The sequence below is a fragment of the Brassica napus genome, chromosome C2, assembly GCF_020379485.1.
Source record: "Brassica napus cultivar Da-Ae chromosome C2, Da-Ae, whole genome shotgun sequence".
NCBI classification, from domain to species: Eukaryota; Viridiplantae; Streptophyta; class Magnoliopsida; order Brassicales; family Brassicaceae; genus Brassica; species Brassica napus.
The window spans coordinates 37,203,685-37,229,233 of record NC_063445.1 but is presented as its reverse complement, the minus strand read 5'-3'; the positions used below and the strand labels follow the sequence as shown (position 1 = coordinate 37,229,233).

At 43.3% G+C, this 25,549-nt stretch overlaps 1 protein-coding gene across 1 annotated transcript; it reads left to right on the top strand.

Annotated features, from left to right (window-relative positions):
* Positions 1-21,329: 21,329 nt before the first annotated feature.
* LOC125582372 lies at positions 21,330-24,224 on the top strand. Its single transcript, XM_048749042.1, has 6 exons — positions 21,330-22,614; positions 22,670-23,005; positions 23,106-23,390; positions 23,502-23,764; positions 23,867-23,935; positions 24,159-24,224. Exons 1-6 carry the CDS (start codon positions 21,330-21,332, stop codon positions 24,222-24,224), a joined length of 2,304 nt encoding a protein of 767 aa, XP_048604999.1.
* The last annotated feature ends 1,325 nt before the right edge of the window (positions 24,225-25,549 follow it).

Sequence of the window (25,549 nt, the reverse complement as noted above, 5' to 3'; positions counted from 1 at the left end):
CTGATCATGAAGGGGGAAACAAGTCTGATACAGCTCATGAGAATGAAGGGAGCTCAAGTCCTGATCAACAAGTGATGCACAATGGAGATGCAACTGAAGAAAGAAGAGATCAGATGGAGGTACAACCTGAAGAAGGGGAAGAGGTACTGAATGAAGCGGCTATAGAACCTGAGGTGGTCAGTGAGCCACTTATGGAGACAGTGCTATTAAGAAGAAGTACGAGAGTAAGGAAGGATCCATCTAACTGGACCAATACCGGAGTCTACTACAATGCTCAAGCTGTTGCACATCCCAGTCAAGCTGTCTGTTCATTTGCCGAGTTCCCAAACAAGCATTGTGCTTTTATGATGAGTTTAGATACAAGCTACATACCAAGGACCTATGAGGAGGCAATGAAAGATAAAGAGTGGAGAGACTCAGTTGCGGATGAGGCTGATGCTATGATTAAGAATGGAACCTGGTATGAGAGTGAGCTGCCTAAAGGGAAGAAGGCAGTATCATGTAAATGGATATTTACAATCAAGTATCTACCTGATGGGAAAATTGATAGGAAGAAGACAAGACTTGTGGCTAGAGGATTTACTCAAACCTATGGGGAAGATTACATTGATGCTTTTGCACCAATGGCTAAGCTTCACACCATCAGGATCATTTTGTCCACTGCCACCAACCTTGGATGGGACTTATGGCAGATGAATGTGAAGAATGCATTTCTTTAAGGAGAACTTGAAGATGAAGTATATATGCATCCTCCTCCGGGTCTTGAGAGTATGGTTAAACCAGGAAACATTTTAAGACTCAAGAAAGCCATCTATGGACTGAAGCAGTCTCCTAGAGCCTGGTATCATAAGCTAAGCACAACCTTGAATGGTAGAGGCTTCCGGAAGTCTGAATTGGATCATACTCTCTTCACCTTAACTACACCATCAGGTATCATCTGTCTTTTGGTCTATGTTGATGACATTATCATTACTGGAAGTGATAAAGTTGGAATACAAGAGACCAAAGACTATCTTAAATCTGTGTTTGAAATCAAAGACTTGGGAGAGATGAAATACTTTCTTGGAATTGAGATTTGTAGATCCAAGGAAGGATTATTCATGTCTCAAAGGAAATATACACTTGATCTTTTGAAAGATGCAGGAAAACTTGGAGGAAAAATGGCCAAGATGCCAATGGAGGATGGGTACAAAGTACCAAGAGAGGGGGAGCTTGAAGATAGCAAGCTGTTTCATGATCCTAAGCTTTATAGAAAGCTAGTGGCTAAGCTAATCTATCTAACAATCACACGGCCTGATATCTGCTTTGCTGTGAATCAGGTGAGTCAACACATGCAAGCTCCAAAAGATCATCATTGGAGGATGGTGGATAGAGTACTAAGCTACCTCAACGGATCACCAGGCCAAGGAGTATGGATGGGATGCAATGGGAGCACAGAAGTGGTTGGCTACTGTGATGCAGATTGGGCTGGAGATAGAGCTGACAGAAGATCTAGAATCGGCTACTGCACCTTCATTGGAGGGAACCTCGTGACTTGGAAGAGCAAGAAGCAAAAGGTGGTCTCTTGCTCTAGTGCAGAAGCTGAGTATAGAGCCATTTTGAAGCTCACCAACGAGTTAGTATGGATCAAGGGGATCTTGAAGCACATTGAGATTGAGCAAGCTACACCAATGACAATGCATTGTGATAACCAAGCAGCAATTCACATTGCCTCCAACTCAGTCTTCCATGAGAGAACCAAGCACATTGAGGTGGATTGTCACAAGGTGAGGCAGATGATAATCTTGGGGGTGATCTTGCCATGCTACACAAGGAGTAAAGATCATTTGGCTGATGTGTTTACTAAAGCCGCAAGGATGAAGATAATGGAGTTCATTTACATCAGATTGGGGCGCATTGATCTCTCAGCCAAGAGCTGATCCCCTTTGCCATGAGGTCTTTACTTTTTTTCCCTCATCAAGGTTTTGTCCCAATGGGTTTTCCTTGGTGAGGTTTTTAATGAGGAAGGTCTCATGGTTTCTAAGCTTAGGCTTTCACAAAGCTAAGCTTGAGGGGGAGTGTTGAAATGAGTTGAGTATATGTGTGAAGCAAGTGAGGAGTTGAGGCTAAGGAGATGAGTTGAAGCATGGGAATGTTTGGGTGAGGTTCTACATCAGCCAGTCCGTACTGTCCGTACATGGCCGTACCATCCGTACACATATGGATGGGTAAAACCTTGACAAGGGTAAAGGAGTTACACGGTTAACTTATGAGAAGGGAAGAAGCTTTACCTTGATGGATCAGACCGTTGGGAGATAAGGAAGAGCGCAGCTTGACAGGCTGGAACAGCTGGAAAGGCAAGAGCATCTTGGTCCAAGATGCTAGATGCTCCGCGCTGTGGAGAAGCAAATTGGCCGGTCCAAATGAGCTTATCCTTCTCATATTGACTTCACATGCTTTAGCTTCCTTTTGAATCCGAAAACCCTTATGTTCTCACACTATATATTGTAACTCATGTCCTTAATGAAAGATTACACAGTTCTGAGTTTATCTCTCTAAGTTCATACTCTCTTAATCATGATTCTAGTCTAATCTCTTCATAATGTCTCATTCTGTTCCTTAATCTTCTCTAAATCATTTCATTCTCTTAATCTTATATGAAGAAGTTATCCCACTTTCAAATCAGGTGATCCCAGTTTTCCTGTTTGGGAATATGACTACTTCTTCGCCATTATAATCAAACCAGGATGAATCGGGATCTGAGAAGCTGTATTTGGATACATAAAGTAGTGGAGAATTACAAGGAAGTTTAATAAATCTCATAGGAGTTAGGATGAAGAAGTTATCCCACTTTCAAATCAGGTGATCCCAGCTTTTCTGTTTGGGAATATGACAACTTGTTTGTCATTCTAATCAAACCAGGATGAATCACGATGTGAGAAGCTGTATTTGGATACATAAAGTAGTGTAGAATCACCAGGAAGCTGAATAAATCTCATAGGAGTTAGGATGAAGAAGTTATCCCACTTTCAAATCAGGTGATCCCAGTTTTCCTGTTTGGGAATATGACTACTTCTTTGTCATTCTAATCAAACCAGGATGAATCGTGATGTGAAATGTTGTCTTTGGATACATAAAGAAGTTGAAAATCACCAGGAAGTTGAATAAATCTCATAGGAGTTAGGATTAAGAAGTTATCCCACTTTCAAATCAGGTGATCCCAGTTTTTCTGTTTGAGAATATGACAACTTCTTTGTCATTCTAATCAGACCAGGTTGAATCGCGATGTGAGAAGCTGTATTTGGATACATAAAGTAGTGTAGAATCACCAGGAAGTTGAATAAATCTCATAGGAGTTAGGATGAAGAAGTTATCCCACTTTCAAATCAGGTGATCCCAGTTTTTCTGTTTAGGAATATGACAACTTCTTTGTCATTCTAATCAAACCAGGATGAATCACGATGTGAGAAGCTGTATTTGGATACATAAAGTAGTGTAGAATCACCAGGAAGTTGAATAAATCTCATAGGAGTTAGGATGAAGAAGTTATCCCACTTTCAAATCAGTGTTGAACGGAGTAAACAATTGAAGAGGAAGACATGATGATTGGCTGAAGGTTTAGAGAAGTATAGAGTAATGGAGAGGATTTGAGGTTGGGTCATCCGTACAAGGAGAGCCGTACCAGGCCGTACCATTTAGGGCAATGAAATAAGTTGAGTCGACCACAAGTTACCCCGGTGGAGTTAACTTAGAGTTTCACACGTCTTACTCATGTCCCTGCATCAGACCGTTGAAGGGATAAGGCAGGCACATCCAAGCTGTCACTGTCATGTCCCCGATTCTGGATAGGATCGTCCGGATGGACTGCGGTGCGTGGAAATGCACCAGTATGGTCATATGGCCCAAAGACAAGCGTGTCATAGCCTGGAAGTAAGGTTAAGGGCATCAGGAAGCTAAGGCATAACTAATCCAAGAAGGAGACAAGCTCAAAGGAGCTGGACACAGTGTATAACAGCTGGGCGATGCGGTAAGCAAGCTCAACCAGCTAGGTGAAGTTTAGTGCAGCTCAGTGTAGCTCACTGAAGAGTGTGTCAGCTCCCTGAGCTAGATGGACTAGCTCACTCAGCTGGGGCAGCTGGGTATCAGCTCAACTCAGCTGGACTGAGTGTTCAAGTCATGGGCAGTTGGGCCGGGATCGGGTCTTACAAGTTGGTATCAGAGCATGCTTGATCCTGTTACGGACAGTGCTCAAAGATGTTGAGTTCCAAACCGAAATTATTTCTGAAAACTGAGATGACTTGGAACCTTAGTTGTGGTGAGCCAAGTGAGAGTTGAGGTAAGTTTGGGTTTCATGCTTGTGAACGGGAAGTTCCAAGATGAGCTGGCGTAGCCATGATACACTCTTCCACGGCAAGACCCTGAAAACATAAATGTTAGTTTATCTAGTTATTTGGGAATAATGGACGGATTGGATGATGGAGCAATGCAAGATCTTTGTATGGACGACCTGGACAAAGGAAGTAACATGGACCAGAGAGTGGCTTAGGTTGAAAGAAACGTGCAACACTCTCTTGGAGGTAAATGTTATCCCTTGGTGGCCGTTCAAAACAAGTGAGCATATGCAATGTTCATGTTAGTCTAAGGGAGACGCTACATGGCTAGTACATGAGTGGGCTTGTGATCAGATGGATCAGCTTGGACTCAGTGTAAGTCAAGGTAGGATTCCTTAAGATTGAATGAATGGAATGGATCAATTCCAAGAGGATTTGGAAACAAAATGTTAAGTATCTTAGTATGAGGAGGATTGAGGTATACTATAAACACTTTTGTGAATGGTATGGGATGTTCACAAATGTGTGATGCTTTGGAGAATGGTATGGGACATTTTCCAAATGTGTGATCAAACCGAGATCCTACTCATCTAAGTACTTAATGATCGGTGGTGATCTTGGATAGGCCGATGCCTATAGATCTGATTGTGGTGATCTTGGATAGGCCGATGCCTATAGATTTGATTGTGGTGATCTTGGATAGGCCGATGCCTATAGATCTGATTGTGGTGATCTTGGATAGGCCGATGCCTATAGATCTGATTGTGGTGATCTTGGATAGGCCGATGCCTATAGATCTGATTGTGGTCCCCCTCAAGCATCATGGAGTGATCTTGGGCATGGACTGGTTGGGAAAGTATCGGGCAACTCTAGATTGTCACCTGGGAAGGGTGCAACTTGAGAACGAGTTTGGACCCCGATTAAGTACCAAGGAATCAAGCCAACCTCTTGTAGTTTGGTGGTTTCAGCAGTCCAATAGAACGGATGCTTGGAAATGGTTGTGAGGCCTTTTGGCTACCATTTACACTGATGAGGTTGTAGGGGCCTGTGACCCAGAGGGTATACCGTTGGTTCAGGAATTTCAGAATGTGTTTGGGGCACTACAGGGCATTCCCCCTGATAGGGCTGACCCATTCATCATTGAATTGGAACCTGGAACGGCCCCATTATCTAAAAGTCCATATAGAATGGCACCAGCTCAGATGGCAGAGCTGAAGAAGCAACTTGAGGAGTTGCTTGAGAAGGGGTTCATACGCCCTAGTGTATTGCCTTGGGGAGCACCAGTTCTTTTTGTGAAATAGAAAGATGGTAGCTTCAGGCTGTGTATTGATTGAGACGGTTGAGTCCCTGAGTGGACCAGAACCGTAATATGATCAAGTCCGGTAAGGGACGAGGATCAGGACACGACCTACTCGGAGATGGACCTATGGTCGGAATGCACGGTCGAGTCCTTGAGTGGACCAGGACCGGAATATGATCACGTCCTAAATGGACCAGGATCGAAATATGACAAAGTCCAGTGATGGACAGAAGTAAAGATAAGGCGGTTAGTCTAGTGGGGACTAAGGTCGCAATATGGCCAAGCTGGAAAAGGCTGTGGTCGGTTAAGGGATGATCCAGTACGATTAGGCTGTGATCATGAACCCTTGGTGTGTGTAAGGACATAAGGAAACAAAACAATCTGTTAGGACTTGTGGTACAACAAGCGGCCTAAAGATTGGAACGAGTTCATTAAGACTTGACTGATACATTGAGTGGCTTAGAGATTGGGTAAATCTACTAAGACTCGGGTATGCAGTAAGTTCTTAGGGACTGAAGATGATCTAGTCATGGACTAGGGTCGGAGAGTAAAGAGACTTGGTGTCTACTAGGACCGCAATCTGGAGAGTTGGGTCAGTGACACAAGTCATGTCTTTGTATGGGTGCTTGATGGAGCACTTGATAAGATTTTGGGTTAAATATCTATCAAGTGTGGGAGACTTGTTGTGTATATGATGACCAGGACGTGGTCAGTGAGAAGGAACAAGGTGGGAGATGCAACGAATTGGTTAGAAAGAACCAATCGAGCATGCTCCATGTTCTAGGTACAAAGGAGTTCGTATGGAACCTTTGTCATGAGACAAGAGGTTAACACCACTGGATTTGAGGACGAATCCTTCGTAAGTGGGGGAGACTTGTCATGTCCCCGATTCTGGATTGGATCGTCCGGATGGACTGCGGTGCGTGGAAATGCACCAGTATGGTCATATGGCCCAAAGACAAGCGTGTCATAGCCTGGAAGTAAGGTTAAGGGCATCAGGAAGCTAAGGCATAACTAATCCAAGAAGGAGACAAGCTCAAAGGAGCTGGACACAGTGTATAACAGCTGGGCGATGCGGTAAGCAAGCTCAACCAGCTAGGTGAAGTGTAGTGCAGCTCAGTGTTGCTCACTGAAGAGTGTGTCAGCTCCCTGAGCTAGATGGACTAGCTCACTCAGCTGGGGCAGCTGGGGATCAGCTCAACTCAGCTGGACTGAGTGTTCAAGTCATGGGCAGTTGGGCCGGGATCGGGTCTTACAAGACTTGTCATGTCCCCGATTCTGGATAGGATCGTCCGGATGGACTGCGGTGCGTGGAAATGCACCAGTATGGTCATATGGCCCAAAGACAAGCGTGTCATAGCCTGAAAGTAAGGTTAAGGGCATCAGGAAGCTAAGGCATAACTAATCCAAGAAGGAGACAAGCTCAAAGGAACTGGACACAGTGTATAACAGCTGGGCGATGCGGTAAGCAAGCTCAACCAGCTAGGTGAAGTGTAGTGCAGCTCAGTGTAGCTCACTGAAGAGTGTGTCAGCTCCCTGAGCTAGATGGACTAGCTCACTCAGCTGGGGCAGCTGGGGATCAGCTCAACTCAGCTGGACTGAGTGTTCAAGTCATGGGCAGTTGGGCCGGGATCGGGTCTTACAAGTTGGTAGTCTTGAGCTAGGATCTGAGTTAGCCCTCGCCAATGGGCGATATTTTAAATAAAGGGCAAAATTTTTAGAGGTTCAGTCTGGGTATGGACTGAGCGACGTGAGGCATCGACCGCGGCCTAGTCGGCCGGGATCGGGTCTTACAGTCACTAGCTGTAAAGTAAAAGCTACTTTAGCAAAAGACCAAAACGTGTGAAGCACCTTAGCCGCTCAATTCAAACCAGACGCTCCTCACCTGTTGACTCAACATGCTTTTCATTTAACCTAGCTACCCTTGTTATGTCTTAGCCTCCTATATATTATAACCTTGTTCATTAATGAAAGACATACTTTGAGTCTCTCTTTACAATACTCTCGCTGTTCATCATGATTCTAGTCTAAATCATACTCAAATCCATTCATTCTCTTTATACTCTTACATTTCCATTCCTAATACTCAAAACTCATATGGTATCAGAGCCAGGTTGCTAGTTCTTGAGGATTCTCATTTGTGTGTTCTTCAGCTTCAGTTTGAGATCTATACAGTTCTGTTTGAATCGATTCAAGAAAACGTATGATGGAAGCAAGCATCAACAAGAAGATGTCCGTTCCGGTTACTTTGAAAGGGGGAGGAAACTACCTCCTGTGGTCAAGGCTGGTGAAGACAGCCGTTGGGAGCAAGGGTTTGTGGAGTCACGTCATGGATGGAACTCCTAAACCAGTTGCTAAAGAGAGAGAAGGTGGGCAGGAGCTTGTGGTGGCGGATCAAGAGAAGTGGGAGCAAAACGATCTGTTGGTTCTATCAGTTCTTCATGGCTCCCTTGAAGCTTCAATCTTGAAAGCCTACAGCTATGAGATTTACAGACTCTCAGGCTGTATAAGTGTTGAACAAACTCACAAGGGCTAGAGAGAACTTGAAATGGTGAAGAGAGACTAATGGAGGTAAGATTTAGTGAATGGAAGTATAAGAGAGATTATGGGAGATTGAGTGAGAATAAGGGACTGAGAGTATGAGATTAAGTAACCAGAATAGAGTAACCAAGAGAATAGAGATTGTGAGATTCAAAGTAACCAAAGACTATGAAGGAGAAGGGGAAATCCCCCTTACTCTCTTAGAGAGTTTACAATTCGCCCATAAAGGGTCATTAAATAGAAAACAGGTTGCAAACTCATGAAACCGTAAGCTAAGGATAAGGAATGGACAGTGGAGATAGTCTGGTTTGAAATGGACGTTCTGGATCAGGTCTTGGGGTGTTTGTAGCTGGTTGTATGCTCCTGATTGGATGTGGAAATGCTTGGCAAGAAATACTCCACACTGCCTTATGTATCTGTCCATATCTTTGTCCAGATACATAGTCAGCTTTTGTCTCTTTCTTTACAGCAATATCCAGCCTGTCTTGGACTATCAAAAGCCAATCAGAACCGTGTGCCAGCTCCCTTAGATTCCCATTGCACACAGCATCTTCTTGATGCTCTTTTGATACTCTTGCTAAGCCCGGACCTTGTACATGCTCCAGGGGGTGTACGGACATCAGGGACCCCGTACACTTGTGCCCTATTATTGCACAAACACCAAATGACTCCAAATGGTCGAGATAAAGTATTTTGGGTCGTCCTCGTCTGTACCGGTCCGTACGGCCGTCTGTACGGACGATCCTAACTTTGCACCATCGACCATTTCCTCCCAAACTTCTCCAATGTCCTCTACAGATCAGTCTAAGTCCCTCCTGGACTTAACTTCACAAGATAGATACTCCAGGGCACTCCTGAAGCTTGATTGAACTCTTCTGGACATCTTCTAGAGCTTGCCCTATTAATCTACAAGCTCTATATCCTCTTCAGTTCAACACTCCCCCTCAAGCTTGACTATAGGAGATCCTAAGTCAAGCTTGGAACTCTGAAGAGTCTCCCTCATTAAAAACCTTACAAATAAAACACATTGGGACAAAACCCTGCAAGGGAAAAAGAGTAGAGATCTCCAAAGCCTAGGGATTGGCCAGTGAGTTCTTGTGCCTTAGAACTAGTGTGGTTGGACACAACAAGCTCTGGATCACGGCCTAAACAGGTGCAGCAACTCTCCAAGACTTTGCGCACACACACAACTCAACTTCACCTCTTCATGGAATCAGATTGAGACTCCCTCTCTCAACAAGCTTCATGGCCTTCTTAGAAATCCAAGTATGCCACCAGTTCATCTTCAAAACACCCGTGAGGCTGAGTACATCTTCAAACTAGGCTTGCCCTCTTCATAGACCTGATTTGAATCTCCCCCTCTCAACCGACTTCACAGCCATCTTAGAGAAGCTAGGAAACTACCATGAACATCTTTAGTAAGGCTCAAGCAATGGTACCTGATACATTATCCCAAAGGTGCATCAGTACTTATCAAGAAACTAAGATTGCATCACATCACTGCATCAGATTTCAATCACATATTTTAAGTATCATCTCAAGCATAAACACATACATGATGAATAAATTGAATTGACATGAGTTTAAGATACTTCCCTATTGTTTAGGTGAGGAGTGTTCTATGAACATTTGAATCCTTCACTTATACAAGTTCCTTTGTATAAGCTCATCTTATGGACAGATTTGAAATTTCCCAAACAGCTTGACTCTTCACTAGATTGTTCTTCAAGTAGTCTCTGACCATACCCAGCTACACAGCTTGACTCTCCACTTGAATCTCCCTCAAGTAGTCTCTGAAGGTATCACTTCTTTCTCCTTGGAGTTGCTTATCAAGATAACAAGTACCTGATACAATGTGAACACAATGCCTCAGTTCTTTAAGAAATAAATTTATCATTTCAAGCAACATGATAGATCAGTCTTTATAACATGATATCATTGCATCATTTTCGTGGCAACATCATCAACATCAGCTTCTTCTTCCTCTAATGAAGCTTTGTAGAAGACTGACCATGGATCATATGCATTAAGACTCCTCCTCAAACTTAGAACCGAGACTAGAAGGAGCTAAGCTTGTGATGATCCTATGCATCTCCATGGTCTTATAACTATCATCTTTCATGATAGCTTTCTTCTTGTGAGTGCACTCCCTTCCTTAACCAGGAACTAGGGTGTTTGAATCACCATAGAGAGACTCACAAGACATACATCTCTCATTGCATAATTACCCGTGCTACACTTCCTATAGACTAAGGACTAGACATGTCCAATGGTATTATGCAATGGCCATCTCTCATTGCATAATCAATCACACTACAGTTCCTGTAGGTTATGGACTAACATGTCCTAGTGATGATATGCAATGGCACAAGACCTTTGTCTTTACACTTTGATTTGGCTTGTCACTGTATCACTTCTTCGTGTACCTAACATCACCACAACTCAATGCAAGATCAGTTCATCCCATTGGGATCAAACCAAAATCATCCATCCTGTTTGATCACCAATGCCACAACAATATATAAAACTTGAAAACATGCCAATCAATCAAGGCAAGAACAACCAGATTTCAATCTCTAAAATGGCAATGTAAGCTCAAAACAATACACTGACATTCTAGGTTCACATCAACACATGTGCAATTTAAGCATGTTTTCTAAAGGCAATGCATGCTTGCATCAATACATTTGCAGTTTATGCTCAGTTTTAAATACATCAATATATGAATGCACAGTCTTAAAGCATTAGCTATATGAATGTAACAGGTTCAATGATGCAAGCAACTTAGTCAATTTCTAATTGATGCAAGAACATTCACTGATGGATTAAACATAGGCATTAGCATCAGACAACAATAGGATTGAACATAGACAGAATGAGACATGCTTATGTATGCAAAACAGCTTATCAATCATGATGCAAGCAGTAGAGACAATCTACTCAATTCTACAACACACTAGTGATGATTCAAGCTATGGTGATACACAAGACAATGCAATAAACAAAAACATGAGATTCTGGGATAGATGCAACACATTAGGACTATAGACACTGAAATGTAACACAGATTAACCATTATCAGGATACAAGCAGCTTATACATCTTTAGTAAATGCAACACATGACATCAAAAGTGTAAAAGGAAAGATTAGCTATGGTATTAGCATAAGGCAATGCAACAAGTGATTCAAGATAATAGATCATGGGACAATATCTAGCAAATTTCACAGAAACCACATGACTAAAGTAAGTGTTGAAATGAGTTGATCAGTATATGAGAAGATGTTCTAAGGAGTTGAGGATGTGATAGTGTGAAGACAAAGGGAAGGAAGGTTAGTGATAGACCAGGCCGTACAGAGGCCGTACTGACCGTACCATCCGTACTGTCCAGGTCGATCCACAACTCGACCAAGAGAGGAGTTACCCGAGTGAAAGGATTAAACGGCCAAAGGGGTTTTACCTTAGGAGAGATGATCGTTTGGATGGATAGAGTGACTGAGCCTTATCCACACAGGCTGGAACAGGCTGTAAAGGCAAAAGGAACCTGGTCCAAGATGCAAAAAACGTGTGACAGCTCTCATTGGATCAATTTTGAATTAAAGCAACCTTATCCTTGACTTCACATGCTTAGTCTCTCTAAAACCCTTGTATCTGCTCTTATATATTGTAAACTCTGTCTTATTTAATAGATAACACGAGTTCATCATATTCTCTCTCTTGTTCATCATGTTTATCCTTTACATTTCATAAACAATCTCACATTTCCATAATCTTTCCATAATCTCTCTTTAATCTCTCTTGAATCTCTTTAAATCTCTCAATACCTATTCTACTCTCTAAATTCACATGGTATCAGAGCCAGGTTGGCTTTGGTATTGAGATTTCGAGTGTTCTTCAGCTTCAGTCCAAACCCATTTTCATTTTCTCTTTCGGATCTAATTAAACAAGATGGAGGGAAACTACAAGGTCATTACGGTTCCTGTTGCTTTGAAGGGTAGTGGAAACTACCTGTTGTGGTCTACGCTCGTGAAGACAGCCATTGGGAGGCTAGGGTTATTGAGTCACATCACGGATGAGGCACCTAAACCAGTGGCCAAAGTAGGAGAAGGAGGTGAAGGTGATGGAGATCAAGTTGCTGCTGCCGAGAAGAAATGGATTCAAGAAGACTTGATGGTGCTTTCAGTACCACAAGGATCCCTTAAAGTCCATCTCCTAGATGCCTACAGCTACTGTGAGACTCCTAAACACCTGTGGGAAACCCTCTTGAAGACGTTTGGGAACACTACCAACCTAAGCCGGGTGTTTGAGCTCAAGAGAGCCATCAACAACCTTGCGCAAGAAGAGGAGGAGTTCTCTAAACACTTGGGAAAGTAAAGGTCACTCTTGTCTGAGCTAGAGACCTTGAGGCCAAGCACCATTGATCAAGAGACGCTCATGGAGAGGCGGGAACAAGATCAAGTGTTTGGTTTGATGCTGACGTTGAATCTGGCCTTTGGTGATGTGATTAAGCATATCCTAAGGTCTCCAAAGCTTCAATCTATGGAGGAAGTGTGTGTACAGCTTCAAAAGGAGGAAGGGACCCTCGGCTTGTTTGGGGGAAAAGGAGATGTGGCTCTATCCAACATGGCTGAGGCAATCCAAGCAAACAAAGCTGCTTACCGTGGAGAGGAAAGGAAGTTCAGTGGCAACTGTGATCATTGCAAGAAGCCGGGGCATAAGAGGAGTCAGTGCTGGATCCTCCACCCTCATTTGAAGCCGGCCAAGTTCAACAAGGAGAGGGAGGGAAGAGCTCACCTTTCAGCAGAGACAAGTGAAGCTGGCGCATCAGGAGCAGGTTCATCTGGTCATGCAGGTGAAAGTGGAGGTAGAGCCGTAGCCCCTCACCACCAAGGAGCAGGGAAGAACATGGAGCATGAGGTGATTAGGAAGTCTGACATTGATGTCCTGATCAAAGCTCTCAAAGAGTCTGGTAACACACTCGGAAACACTCTTGGTTATTCTTATGCTGCTCATGTGTTACCTAGAACTTATGATAAGTTGCTAGAGAACCTAGAGAACATGAGGATTGAATTTGACTCATATAAGACCTTTGCTGCTGATAGAATGCCTAGAAATGAATCCACATTGCTTGATCTCATTAATAAATTGAAATTGGTAAGTGAACCACCTAGAAATCACATTGCTCAAGGAATAAAACCATTGATTATTGATTCAGGTGCTTCACATCATATGATTAGTGATGGTAGTCTTATAAAGAATATAGAACCTGCTCATGGACATGTAATGATTGCAAATGGTGATAGAATTCCTATTAGAGGTGTAGGAGACTTGAAACTGTTTAATAAGGATTCTAAAGCCTTATACATGCCTGAGTTTACTTCTAATCTATTATCTGTTAAGAGATGTACCAATGATCTTCAATGCAATGTTATTTTCAGTCCTAATGATGTGAAATTTCAGGATATTGAAAGCAGTAAGTTGATTGGACAAGGAGTAACCAAAGGAGACCTTTATTTACTTGAAGACATTTCCCTTATTTCTAGTTCTAGTTGCTTGTTGAGTTCTGTTTTAAGTAGAGGTGCATTATGGCATTTATACACTTTTGTGTATGTAGAGTGATGAATAAAGGTCAAGAGATGATTAGTGTAATTTGTATGAGATTTGGAGATTAAGAGAGACTAAGAGAATAAAGAACAAGAGAGAATACTCAAAACTCCATTAATTGATTCAGATGAGAGATTACAAGCTATAAAGAGATTACAATCATGTCTAGGTTCAATGTATTCAATCTAGACCTATAAGCATGTGAAGTCAATAGAAATACTAGGCTGAGATGCTTCACATACTTGGACAGGCTGTCACTTGCTGTAAAGATGCTTATCCTTTCCAGCCAAGAGAAACCTTATCCCTTACCCTCCTTGGACGAGTTTCTTCTCTTCTCTTCACCAAGTTAACTTCTCATCCCATCAGGTAACTTCCCAAGTAGTTACTGTGGTTAAACTAAAGTTACCACAGTAAAACTCTAAAGTTACTGTCTCAGCCTCAACACTCTATTGAACCCCAAAGCTTCATCTCTTCACTCCTTGGTCTTCATCTCAACACTCCCCCTCAAGCTTGACCATGTGGAACAAGTCAAGCTTGGAAACCATGAAGACCTCCCTCATTAATGTTAACTTGAAGAATAGAAATGGAGTGAAAGGAGAAGTATGGAGTAGTTTGGGTCTAGTGCAAGGAAAGGGCAAGTCTTACAGAGATTGTCTGTCAAGCTTCAGGAGGGTCTTAAGAAGTCAAGAAGTGATCTTATGGCTGTGGAAGATTGGGTTTAAGTCCAGGAGAGACTTAGACACCATTTGGAGAATATTTGGTTGAGACAGTAACTCCAAAGTTACTATGGTAACTTTGGAGAGTTACCACAGTAAGAGAACACAAAACTCTTAAGAGAAGAAGACAAAACTCTTAAGAGAAGAAGACAAAGGAGAGGCTGGCGAGTGACAGGCTGGAAAGGAGAGTCCCTTGCTGTAAAGTAAAAGCAAAAGGAGACCATGTATCTAGCAAAAGAAGTGGGCAGATTCATGGGAGCCTTTAGCTAGCCAATAAGGAGCCAGCCTTCCCTTGACCAGATTCAAATGGACCAATTATCCATCAGGAAGAGCACAGCCACGACCAAGACCATCTTTCCATCTCATTCATCCATTTAAATTCAAGTTATAACAGCCCTTAGATTTAGGTTTATGATTGCAAGTTGTAAAGAGCATATATAAGCTCATAAGTGATGTTTTGTAATTCTCAAGTGAGTAAGGGGGATTTCCCCTCCTCCTTCATAATCTCATGATACTTTGTCTCTCTAAACTCTCTATTCTCTCATTCTGAATCTCTATACACGTTCTCAGACTTGTTACCAATCTCTTAGACACATAAACACTCTTTAGTCTCCCTTCTTCTCAAATCGCTCCCAAGCTCTTTCTCTTTACCCATTTGGGTTTCACACACGCATACAACCTGAGTAATCCTAAAATCTCATATGGTATCAGAGCCAGGTTCATTAGAACTTGGTTCCAGCTTCCGCTAAGCTCAAGGCTTACTCCCATGCCCTTTCCAAACCAAGAAGAAGCTTCATGTTCATTTGGCTGTTCAACCTCTTCAAGAAGAAGGTGTGCTCATCAATGGCGTCCAGAAGCTGTCCTTGGTCGTTCTCCACTCTCTCATGGTCGTCCTGAAGAAAGAAGGCCATTGGAAGCATGTCCAAGCCATTCCTATTCAATGTCCAAGAAGAAAGGTGAAAGCTTTCCACTTGTACATGGTATGGCGACTCAAAAATGAAGTGAGGAGGTGTCTTAGGCATGGTGGGTTCAAGAGAAAGGTCCATGAAAGAAGGAGATGTAGGAGTTGACACCAACAGCTCGGATCTTCCCATGTACTAAGGAGTTTCAAGGAACTAACACTAGTTCCTTGGCTGTAAGGAAATCTCTTTCGCTTGTATAAAGCTTGAGTGTATGAACAGGTTGTGATGTTGTGATGTGATTGAAAACCTGAGGATATGTCTAAGATTGCTACATGAATATGTTTTAGAATCTGGCCCAGGATGCTTAAAGAGGCTTGTTTGATGATTGAGATTGTTTAAAATGCTTATTCCCAGTTCTAAAATGAAATGACTTGTTAGGATGATAGATTGTATTGTCTTATCCAGCTTGCTTTCATGAATTAGAAACTGATTAAGGTTAAGGCATTGTGACTTGTTGCTGCCTAATATTGAAGCATTAGATTCATGTCTAAATCGCTGAGTAAAGGAGCTTTAAAATTGCCTAAGTAGCTTGTATTGAATCTGTTATGATCTTGCTGGTGCTTAGAGAATTAGCTTGCAAAGAATAGAACTTGATAATGCCTTGTGTCTATCTGTTGCATTGCTTGTGATATTGGGAATTGATTTATTAATCAAGAATTATCATAAGTGATGTTTTGTAATTCTCATAAGTGATGTTTTGTAATTCTCATAAGTGAGTAAGGGGGATTTCCCCTCCTCACTCAAGTGAGTAAGGGGGATTATCTTGATTAATAAATCATCAAGTTTAATTCCCAATATCACAAGCAATGCAACAGATAGACACAAGGCATTATCAAGTTCTATTCTTTGCAAGCTTATTCTCTAAGCACCAGCAAGATCATAACAGATTCAATACAAGCTACTTAGGCAATTTTAAAGCTCCTTTACTCAGCGATTTAGACATGAATCTAATGCTTCAATATTAAGCAGCAACAAATCACAATGCCTTAACCTTAATCAGTTTCTAATTCATGAAAGCAAGCTGGATAAGACAATAAAATCTATCATCCTAACAAGTTATTTCATTTTAGAACTGGGATTAAGCATTTTAAACAATCTCAATCATCAAACAAGCCTCTTTAAGCATCCTGGGGCAGATTCTAAAACATATTCATTTAGCAATCTTAGACATATCCTCAGGTTTTCAATCACATCACAACATCACAACCTGTTCATACACTCAAGCTTTATACAAGAGAAAGAGATTTCCTTACAGCCAAGGAACTAGTGTTAGTTCCTTTAAACTCCTTAGTACATGGGAAGATCCGAGCTGTTGGTGTCAACTCCTACATCTCCATCTTTCATGGACCTTTCTCTTGAACCCACCATGCCTAAGACACCTCCTCACTTCATTTTTGAGTCGCCATACCATGTACAAGTGGAAAGCTTTCACCTTTCTTCTTGGACATTGAATTGGAATGGCTTGGACATGCTTCCAATGGCCTTCTTTCTTCAGGACGACCATGAGAGAGTGGAGAACGACCAAGGACAGCTTCTGGACGCCATTGATGAGCACACCTTCTTCTTGATGAGGTTGAACAGCCAAATGAACACGAAGCTTCTTCTTGGTTTGGAAATGGCATGGGAGTAAGCCTTGAGCTTAGCGGAAGCTGGAACCAAGTTCTAATGAACCTGGCTCTGATACCATATAAGATTTTAGGATTACTCAGGTTGTATGTGTGTGTGAAACCCAAATGGGTAAAGAGAGAGAGAGAGCTTGGGAGCGATTTGAGAAGAAGAGAGACTAAAGAGTGTTTATGTGTCTAAGAGATTGGTAACAAGTCTGAGAACGTGTATAGAGATTCAGAATGAGAGAATAGAGAGTTTAGAGAGACAAAGTATCATGAGATTATGAAGGAGGGGAAATCCTCCTTACTCACTTAAAAGTTACAAAATGATCATAAGAGGCTTATATATGCCTTTACACAACTCAGGTCATAAACCTAGATCCTAAGGCTGTTAATAAGAGATAGAATGAATGGTAAGGATGAGAGAAGACTGGTCTTGATGTATCTGGTGCTAGCTGGCGTGGCTGATTCAAATGGAATGCTCAGATTGCTTCTTTTGAATGAAAGGGGGTGATTGGTCTTGCTGTAAAGGTAAAGCACCTTTACCTTTCCAGCTTGCACATCCAGCTCACACTGACCCTCTTGGAGTATTCCCTTGCTTTCCCATAACTCCAACGGTCATAAGAGATCAAGTATCTCACGCCCACACTTTGCACCAACACTCTTCTTCATGCCTTGTGATACAAGTCTTCATCAGGGGAGTGTACGGATTGGGTTATCTGGTACACTTTGTGCCCTATATTTGCACAACACTGCCATCTTCTCTATAACTCCTCAAAAGCCTTCATATGATCAGTCTAAGTCTTTCCTAGACTTAACTTCACAAGATAGCTACTTCAGAACACTTCTGAAGCTTGATTGAACTCTTCTAGACATATTCTAGAGCTTGCCCTATTATTGTACAAGCTCTATCTTCTCTTCAGTTCAACACATACAACCTGAGTAATCCTAAAATCTCATAATTAAAAACCTCACCAAAGAAAACCCATTGGGATAAAACTTTGATGAGGGAAAAAGAGTGGAGACTCCATGGTTAAGGGCTCAGCTCCTGGGAGTAAGATCAATGAGTCCAAGCCTGGATAGTATGGACTCCATTGTCTTCAATCTCGCTATGATTTTTAGGAATGTAAAGGATTATCTGAGTTTAGAAAGGATTAGAGAAGGAGAATAAGAGATTAAGAGACTACTTAGAGACTAATAGAGAATCATAGTGAAATGAGCAAAGAGAAAGATTGTTTAGAACTATCTGATTTATTATTATGGAGAGATTACATATTTATATGGATCAGCATACAAGGGTTTTGTAATAGTGAAAGCAAATCCTAAAGACTAAGCATGTGTAGTCAAACCAAGAAGGGGCGCGCCTCATTTGAATGAACGGAGGTGAGGCTTTACACGCTTGATGCCAAAGGCATCTTTGCCCAGATGCTCCTTTTCACTTTACAGCTAGCAACGGCTTAAGCCGCGTCCCAACCTTATCCTCTAACGGTCATATCCTAAAGCCTCTTCCTCTTGTAGAGTCATCGGCCACTTTAGGATAGATGTGAGCTTTGCCTTTCCTCCCAAGGTACCTAAGTTGTACGGCCTTTGCCCTATCCGTACACTTCTTCTTAACTTCACACAACTACTCCATCTCTTCCTTTGATCTCTCTTCTCATGTAAACCCTTGATCCTTTCACTTAATCATCTCCATAACTTAACACTCCCCCTCAAGCTTAGCTTTGTGAAAGTCTAAGCTTGGACAGCGATGAGATCTTCCTCATTAAAAACCTCACCAAGGAAAAGCCATTGGGACAAAACCTTGATGAGGGAAAAAGAGTAAAGACCTCACAGCCAAAGGGGATCAGCTCCTTCTCTTCCCAAGATCAATGAGGCCCAACCTGATGTGAATGGACTCCATTGTGTTCTGTCTTGTAGCCTTGGTGAACACATCAGCCAACTGATCTTCACTCCTTGTGTAGCATGGCAAGATGACTCCTAAGATGATCATCTGCCTCACCTTGTGGCAATCAACTTCAATGTGCTTGGTTCTCTCATGGAACACCGAGTTGGAGGGAATGTGGATGGCTGCTTGGTTATAACAATGCATTGTGTCATTGGCGTGGCTTGATCAATCTCCAAATGCTTCAAGATGCCTTTGATCCACACCAGCTCGTTAGTAAGCATCAGCATAGCTCTATACTCAGCTTCTGCACTTGAGCAAGATACCACCTTCTGCTTCTTACTCTTCCAAGTAACCAAGTTACCACCAATGAATGTGCAATAGCCTGTGGTTGATCCCCTGTCTGCTCTATCACCAGCCCAATCCGCATCACAGTATCCAACCACTACAGTGCTCCCATTGCAACCCATCCATACTCCTTGATCAGGTGAGCCGTTGAGATACATCAAGATTCTCTCCACCATGCGCCAGTGATGCTCCTTAGGCACTTGCATGTGTTGACTCACCTGATTCACAGCAAAACAAATGTCAGGTCTATTATGGTAAGGTAAATCAATTCACCAACTAGTTTTCTATAGAGTTTAGGATCCTGATAAGGTTTGCTGTCTTCAATCTCCCCCTCTCGTGGGACTTTGTAGCCATCCTCCATAGGCATCCTTGCTGTCTTGCCTCCATAATGATGAGGCCATCCAAGTAGAGGTTCCCATAGTTAGGCGCAGTCCGACTACCCGGAGTGGAACCAGGGCGTTGCGAGAAGGTTTCACCATGGCTGTCCAACAAATCCTTGATCGAGACGGACAGACTGACCAGGACCAGCTACTGATTGAGGAGATGGTCCAGTTGAAGATTCAAGATCAAGGCGGCACAACGGAAGTTCAGGACGCAGCCGGCCCGATCCAGTTCAGACTCAACCAAGCCGGACGACTCATTTCCACATCCGAGCTTGGGCCAGATTCCATTTCCATTCCATCCACTCCGACTCTTCCTGGTTCTGAGAACTAGCCAACATCAGAAGGAGTAGTATGCTGTTGTACTCTTTTTCCTTATCGGGTTTTGTCCCACTGGGTTTTCCCGAAGGTTTTAACGAGGCAACGTGCATGCATACTATGAATTCTGGTTTAGGCCTTCTCAAACCGACAACCAGTTGTCTGGTTTATTTTTATTTATTTGGTTAAGACTTTGGGCTTTTGTTTCAGCCTCATTTTCGGCCAGCATGTTTTAAGGCCTTTTTATTTTTTTGAGACCCATAAGGGAAAAACCCTATATAACTCTATGTGGTTGGCGATTTTTGCCTCATGTCTTTTATGAAATAATTTTGCCTTTGCAAACTCAGAAACCCGAAGTCTTTTCCCTGTGAGAAACAGAGAGAGCAGCCAAGTCTTATCAAGCTCCAAACCACCAAGCTTGTGGCGATTCTTCACTCCCAACCCATCCATCGATTTGCCTTGAGAGTGATACACATCCAGCAAGTCAAATCCCATAGCTATCCACCTCCATCCACTGTTCTTGTTGAGAGAGATACACATCCAGCAACAAGGATCCATCCCCCATATTTCTATCCTTCTCTTATTTTGTTTCAGTTTGCATCATATAGTTCTAGATTTCCATTCAATATAAAAACTCATAAAAAGTCATATTTGTTTCTGTTCTCAGTTTATCATTTAGTTTTCTTTCAGTTCATCATTTTAAAATCCATAAAAAAACTCCTAAAAATAACTCTCCTTGCTTAAGGAACTAGATCGGCCAACTCCCTCTCCATCGCGTCCGCCTAGCCGCTCCGTAGCCCTCGGTCCGACCTGTTCCGTCCGAGTTCTTGAACCTCTGGTCGACCATTTGGGATAGCTGAATCTCAGCCTGTATCATTTTGGTATCAGAGCTCAAAGCTCCTTCACCTACGGTTGTATCCTATCCTTTTACTTTTGTCATTTGCTTGGTTCATCCTCTTGTTAGTTTAAAAAAAAAAAAAATTGCACTTGTCCTTGCTGTTCTTGGCGAGTTCAAACTGGTTTTGCTTGCATATCTTTTGATCCATTTTTGTGCATCCATCATTCTAGCAACTCGTTTTTGGCATCCATCGATTTCTACTTTCATGTTTGATCAGATTTTCATTTAATTGCGTTTAATTTACCTGGCTTGCACTTTAAGTTTTCCCATATTTAAAAAAAAAAAAAAAAAAAAAATTATTGTACTTTCCATGTTTTAAATTTTCGATTTCTTATCTTTCCATTCTAAAAAAAAAAAAAAATTTTACATTCATTGCATGCCTTAGTTAGATATTCTTTCATTCCTCTTTGATTCTTTGCAAATCACCTTTTTCTTTTTTCTTTTCCTCTCTGGTCGCAGGAGACATGGGCGACCTAGATGGAGCACCAACACAAGCCGAGATCAATGCTCAGCTGTTAGGTAACCATGCTGAACTCCAAGCCACACTGGCCACGGTGACTGAGCAGCTGGGTCAGATAACAGGGAGAAACCGAGCTAATGCTCCACAGCCAAGGAGGAGAAACCAACCCATTCCAGAAGAGCAACAATCCCAATCCAGTGAGGACAACTCGGACACTGACCGTACCGAACCGGACGAGCCGCGGTACGAACGGGCTGGGCGTGGGAACCGGCGGGAGTATCGGGTCCAAGGCGATGGAAGCCCGATCCGTAGGAGATTCCGAGATGAAGAGGTCGCCTGGCAAGGAGGCAAGGATCTCAAACTTACTCCTCCGACCTTTGCTGGAAAGGTAGAGCCGGACGCTTACATCGAATGGGAGAAGCGCATGGAGTACATCTTTGAGTACTACCACTATACCGAGGCCAAAAAGATCGCCTTAGCCGCAGCACAGCTGACGGACAATGCCCTAACTTGGTGGGACAGGGAAGTAGCCGAGGTTGGCAGGGTCTATAGGATCGAGACTTGGAATGAGATGCGAGCTAAACTCCGAGCAAGGTATATTTCCTCTTACTATCAGCGGGACTTACTAAAACGTTTTCTCAAGTTGTCTCAGGGTACTAGGACCGTGGAGGAATACTTTGAAGAGTTCGAGGCTCTCATGAACAAGCTCAGGACGCGCGAAACCGAAGAAGTTATGATGGCACAGTTCTTGGAAGGTCTTCAAGACCGCATCGCTCGCAAGGTGGAGAGGCAGACTTACGTCAACTTCAACGATCTCCTCCACTATGCCGTCCTGGCCGAGCAGCACATTAGGAGGAAGAACGCCTCTAGTGCCAGGAACAAGACGCCATGGGCTCCATCCGGATCCAAAGGAGCTGAGAAAAACAAGTCCGTTGAAGTGGACAGCCGGTTCAAGAAGAATCAATCCGACCAGTCCAAGCCATGCTCATCCGAACCAGGTAAGGGACCAACTCCAGCCCAAAGAACCCGTGATATTACCTGTTACAAATGTCAGGGAAAGGGGCACTACTCAAGGGACTGTCCGAACAAGCGTGTCATGATCCTTAAGGCGGATGGCGAGTATGAGTCCCAAGACGAGGTCGATGCAGAGTCGGCTGTATCAGGAGATGAGATAGTGGACTATGATGAGACTGGTGAGCTACTGGTGGTCAGACGAGCTCTCAGTGCCCTCTTTGATCCAGAGACCGTCCAACGAGAGAACATCTTCCATACGAGGTGTAGCGTGGAGGGCAAGGTATGTAGTCCAATTATTGATGGTGGCTCTTGCACTAATGTGGCCAGCAGGTATTGTTGACAAGTTAGGGCTAGCAAAGTCGCCACACCCCAGGCCATACAAGCTTAAATGGCTCAATGATGAGACGGAGCTTAAAATCTCGGAACAAGTTGTTGTGCCCTTTTGTATTGGTAAGTACCAGGACCAGGTGAAGTGTGATGTGTTTCCTATGCAAGCCGGACATCTGCTGTTAGGGAGGCCTTGGCAGTTTGACACGGATACCATTCACCATGGAAGGACTAACACCTACAGTTTCACCCACAACAACAAGAAGCACAGCCTGGCTCCTCTCAGCCCCCAAGAGGTCTACGAAATGCAGAGAGCCATGGACCAGTCTGGGCTGTTTAGTAAAACTAACCTATTAATCTCTTCTAGTAAAGTGATTAAGTCATTACAGCAAGATACACAGGTGCTACTGATTGGTCTTCAAGGAAGGTTGTTTTGCAGGTTTTGAGGCACCAGATTGCCCAGCTCAGATGCAAGTGCTAATGGACAAGTACAAGGACGTGTTTCCTGAGGAGATACCAGCCGGCTTACCACCCCTCCGAGGCATTGAGCATCAGATAGACTTTGTACCCGTTGCCCCACTTCCAAACCGAGCCGCGTACCGAGTCAATCCGGAGGAGGCTAAGGAGCTGGAGAGACAGGTCCAAGACCTCATGGACAAGGGGTACATTCGAGAGAGTCTCAGTCCATGTGCAGTTCCCGTCCTCTTGGTGCCTAAGAAGGATGGTACATGGCGTAAGTGTGTTGACTGCCGAGCCATCAACAACATCACCATAAAATATCGGTACCCCATTCCTAGACTTGATGATATGTTAGATGAGCTGAGTGGTTCCACAGTGTTCTCCAAGATTGATCTTAGGAGTGGCTACCACCAAGTACAGATGAAGGAGGGTGACGAGTGGAAGACTGCTTTCAAGACCAAGCAAGGCTTGTACGAGTGGCTTGTGATGCCATTTGGTCTTACCAACGCCCCTAGCACCTTCATGAGGCTTATGACCGAGGTTCTAAGGCCCTACATTGGTAAATTTGTGGTTGTTTATTTTGATGACATATTGATTTATAGTCAGTGCTTATCCGATCACATTAGTCATGTAGAACAGGTTCTGAAGGCGCTCAGGCAGGAAGGACTTTTTGCCAATCTCAAGAAGTGTGTATTTTGCACTGGCCAGTTAATATTTTTAGGCTTTGTTGTGAGCTCACAGGGTCTGAAGGTCGATGAGGAGAAGACCAAGGCCATCCAAGTCTGGCCCACGCCGACCACTATTGGGCATGTCCGAAGCTTCCATGGCCTAGCCAGCTTCTATAGGTGGTTTGTCAAGGACTTCAGCACCATTGCTGCTCCCATGACCTCAGTGATCAAGAAGAATGTATCCTTTGTTTGGGGCCCTGCCCAAGAGGAGTCTTTCAACAAGGTTAAATATAGTTTAACTCATGCACCCGTTCTTACACTTCCTGATTTTAATAAAACTTTTGAGATTGAGTGTGATGCATCAGGTACAGGCATTGGAGCTGTTCTTACTCAAGCAGGCCGACCAGTGGCATTCTTTAGTGAGAAATTGAGTGGAGTTGCCCTCAACTACCCAACCTATGACAAAGAGCTATACGCTCTAGTAAGGTCCCTTGAAACTTGGCAGCATTACCTTTTGTCTAAGGAATTTGTTATTCAAACAGATCATGAGACACTTAAGCACTTGAGGGGACAGACCACGCTCAAGAAGAGGCACGCCAGATGGCTCGAGTTCGTGGAAACCTTTCCCTATGTGATCAAGTACAAGAAGGGCAAAGACAATGTGGTGGCCGATGCACTGTCCCGAAGACACACTCTCATTGTGACTATGGAGGCCAAGATCATGGGTTTCGAACATATTAAAGAATCTTATGCCACTGATCTTGATTTTAATGAAGCTTTCAGGAACACTGAGAAGGGAGCTTTCGAACCATACTATCAGCATGGGGGGTTCCTTTTCAAGGGAAAGAGGTTGTGCATTCCCAAAGGAGCCATGAGGGAACTGCTGGTTCGGGAGGCCCATGGTGGCGGCCTCATGGGACACTTTGGTCGGGACAAGACCTTGAGTGTCCTAACTGAACATTTCTTTTGGCCGAACATGAAGAGGGATGTGGAGAGCTTATGCGCCAAGTGCACTACCTGCCTTAAAACCAAGTCCAGGTCACATCCTTACGGTTTACAAATGCCATTGCCAATCCCTAACAACCCTTGGGTAGACATTTCTATGGACTTTGTGCTGGGTTTACCCAAGATAAACCACAAGGATTCCATTTTTGTAGTGGTAGACAGGTTCTCCAAGATGGCCCATTTCATAGCCTGTAACGCAACTAATGATGCTACTCAGACCGCCGACCTATTCTTCAAGGAAGTGGTCCGACTACACGGTGTTCCTCGAACCATTGTGTCTGACCGAGATACCAAGTTCCTCGGCCATTTCTGGAAGACACTATGGGGCAAGTTGGGGACCAAGCTGCTATTCTCCACCACTTGCCATCCCCAAACCGACGGCCAGACTGAGGTGGTAAACCGTACACTCTCTCAACTATTGAGAGCTACGGTCGGTAAGAATTTAAGAAATTGGTTGTCTTGTTTGCCTTTTGTTGAGTTTGCTTATAACCATGCTAGGCACTCTACTACTAACCTGTCACCTTTTGAGATTGTTTATGGGTTTCAGCCAGAGACTCCTTTAGACTTCACCGAACTGCCCAGCTCTATGTACCGCAGTCGTGATGGAGCCAATAAGGCCGAGTTCGTTAAGAACATGCACTTGAGGGTTAAGGAGAGAATAGAGGCCAAGACGGCTAAAGTCAAGGCCAAGTATGACCAGAAGAGGAAGGAGGTGCTGTTCGAACCCGGAGACTTGGTGTGGTTACACATG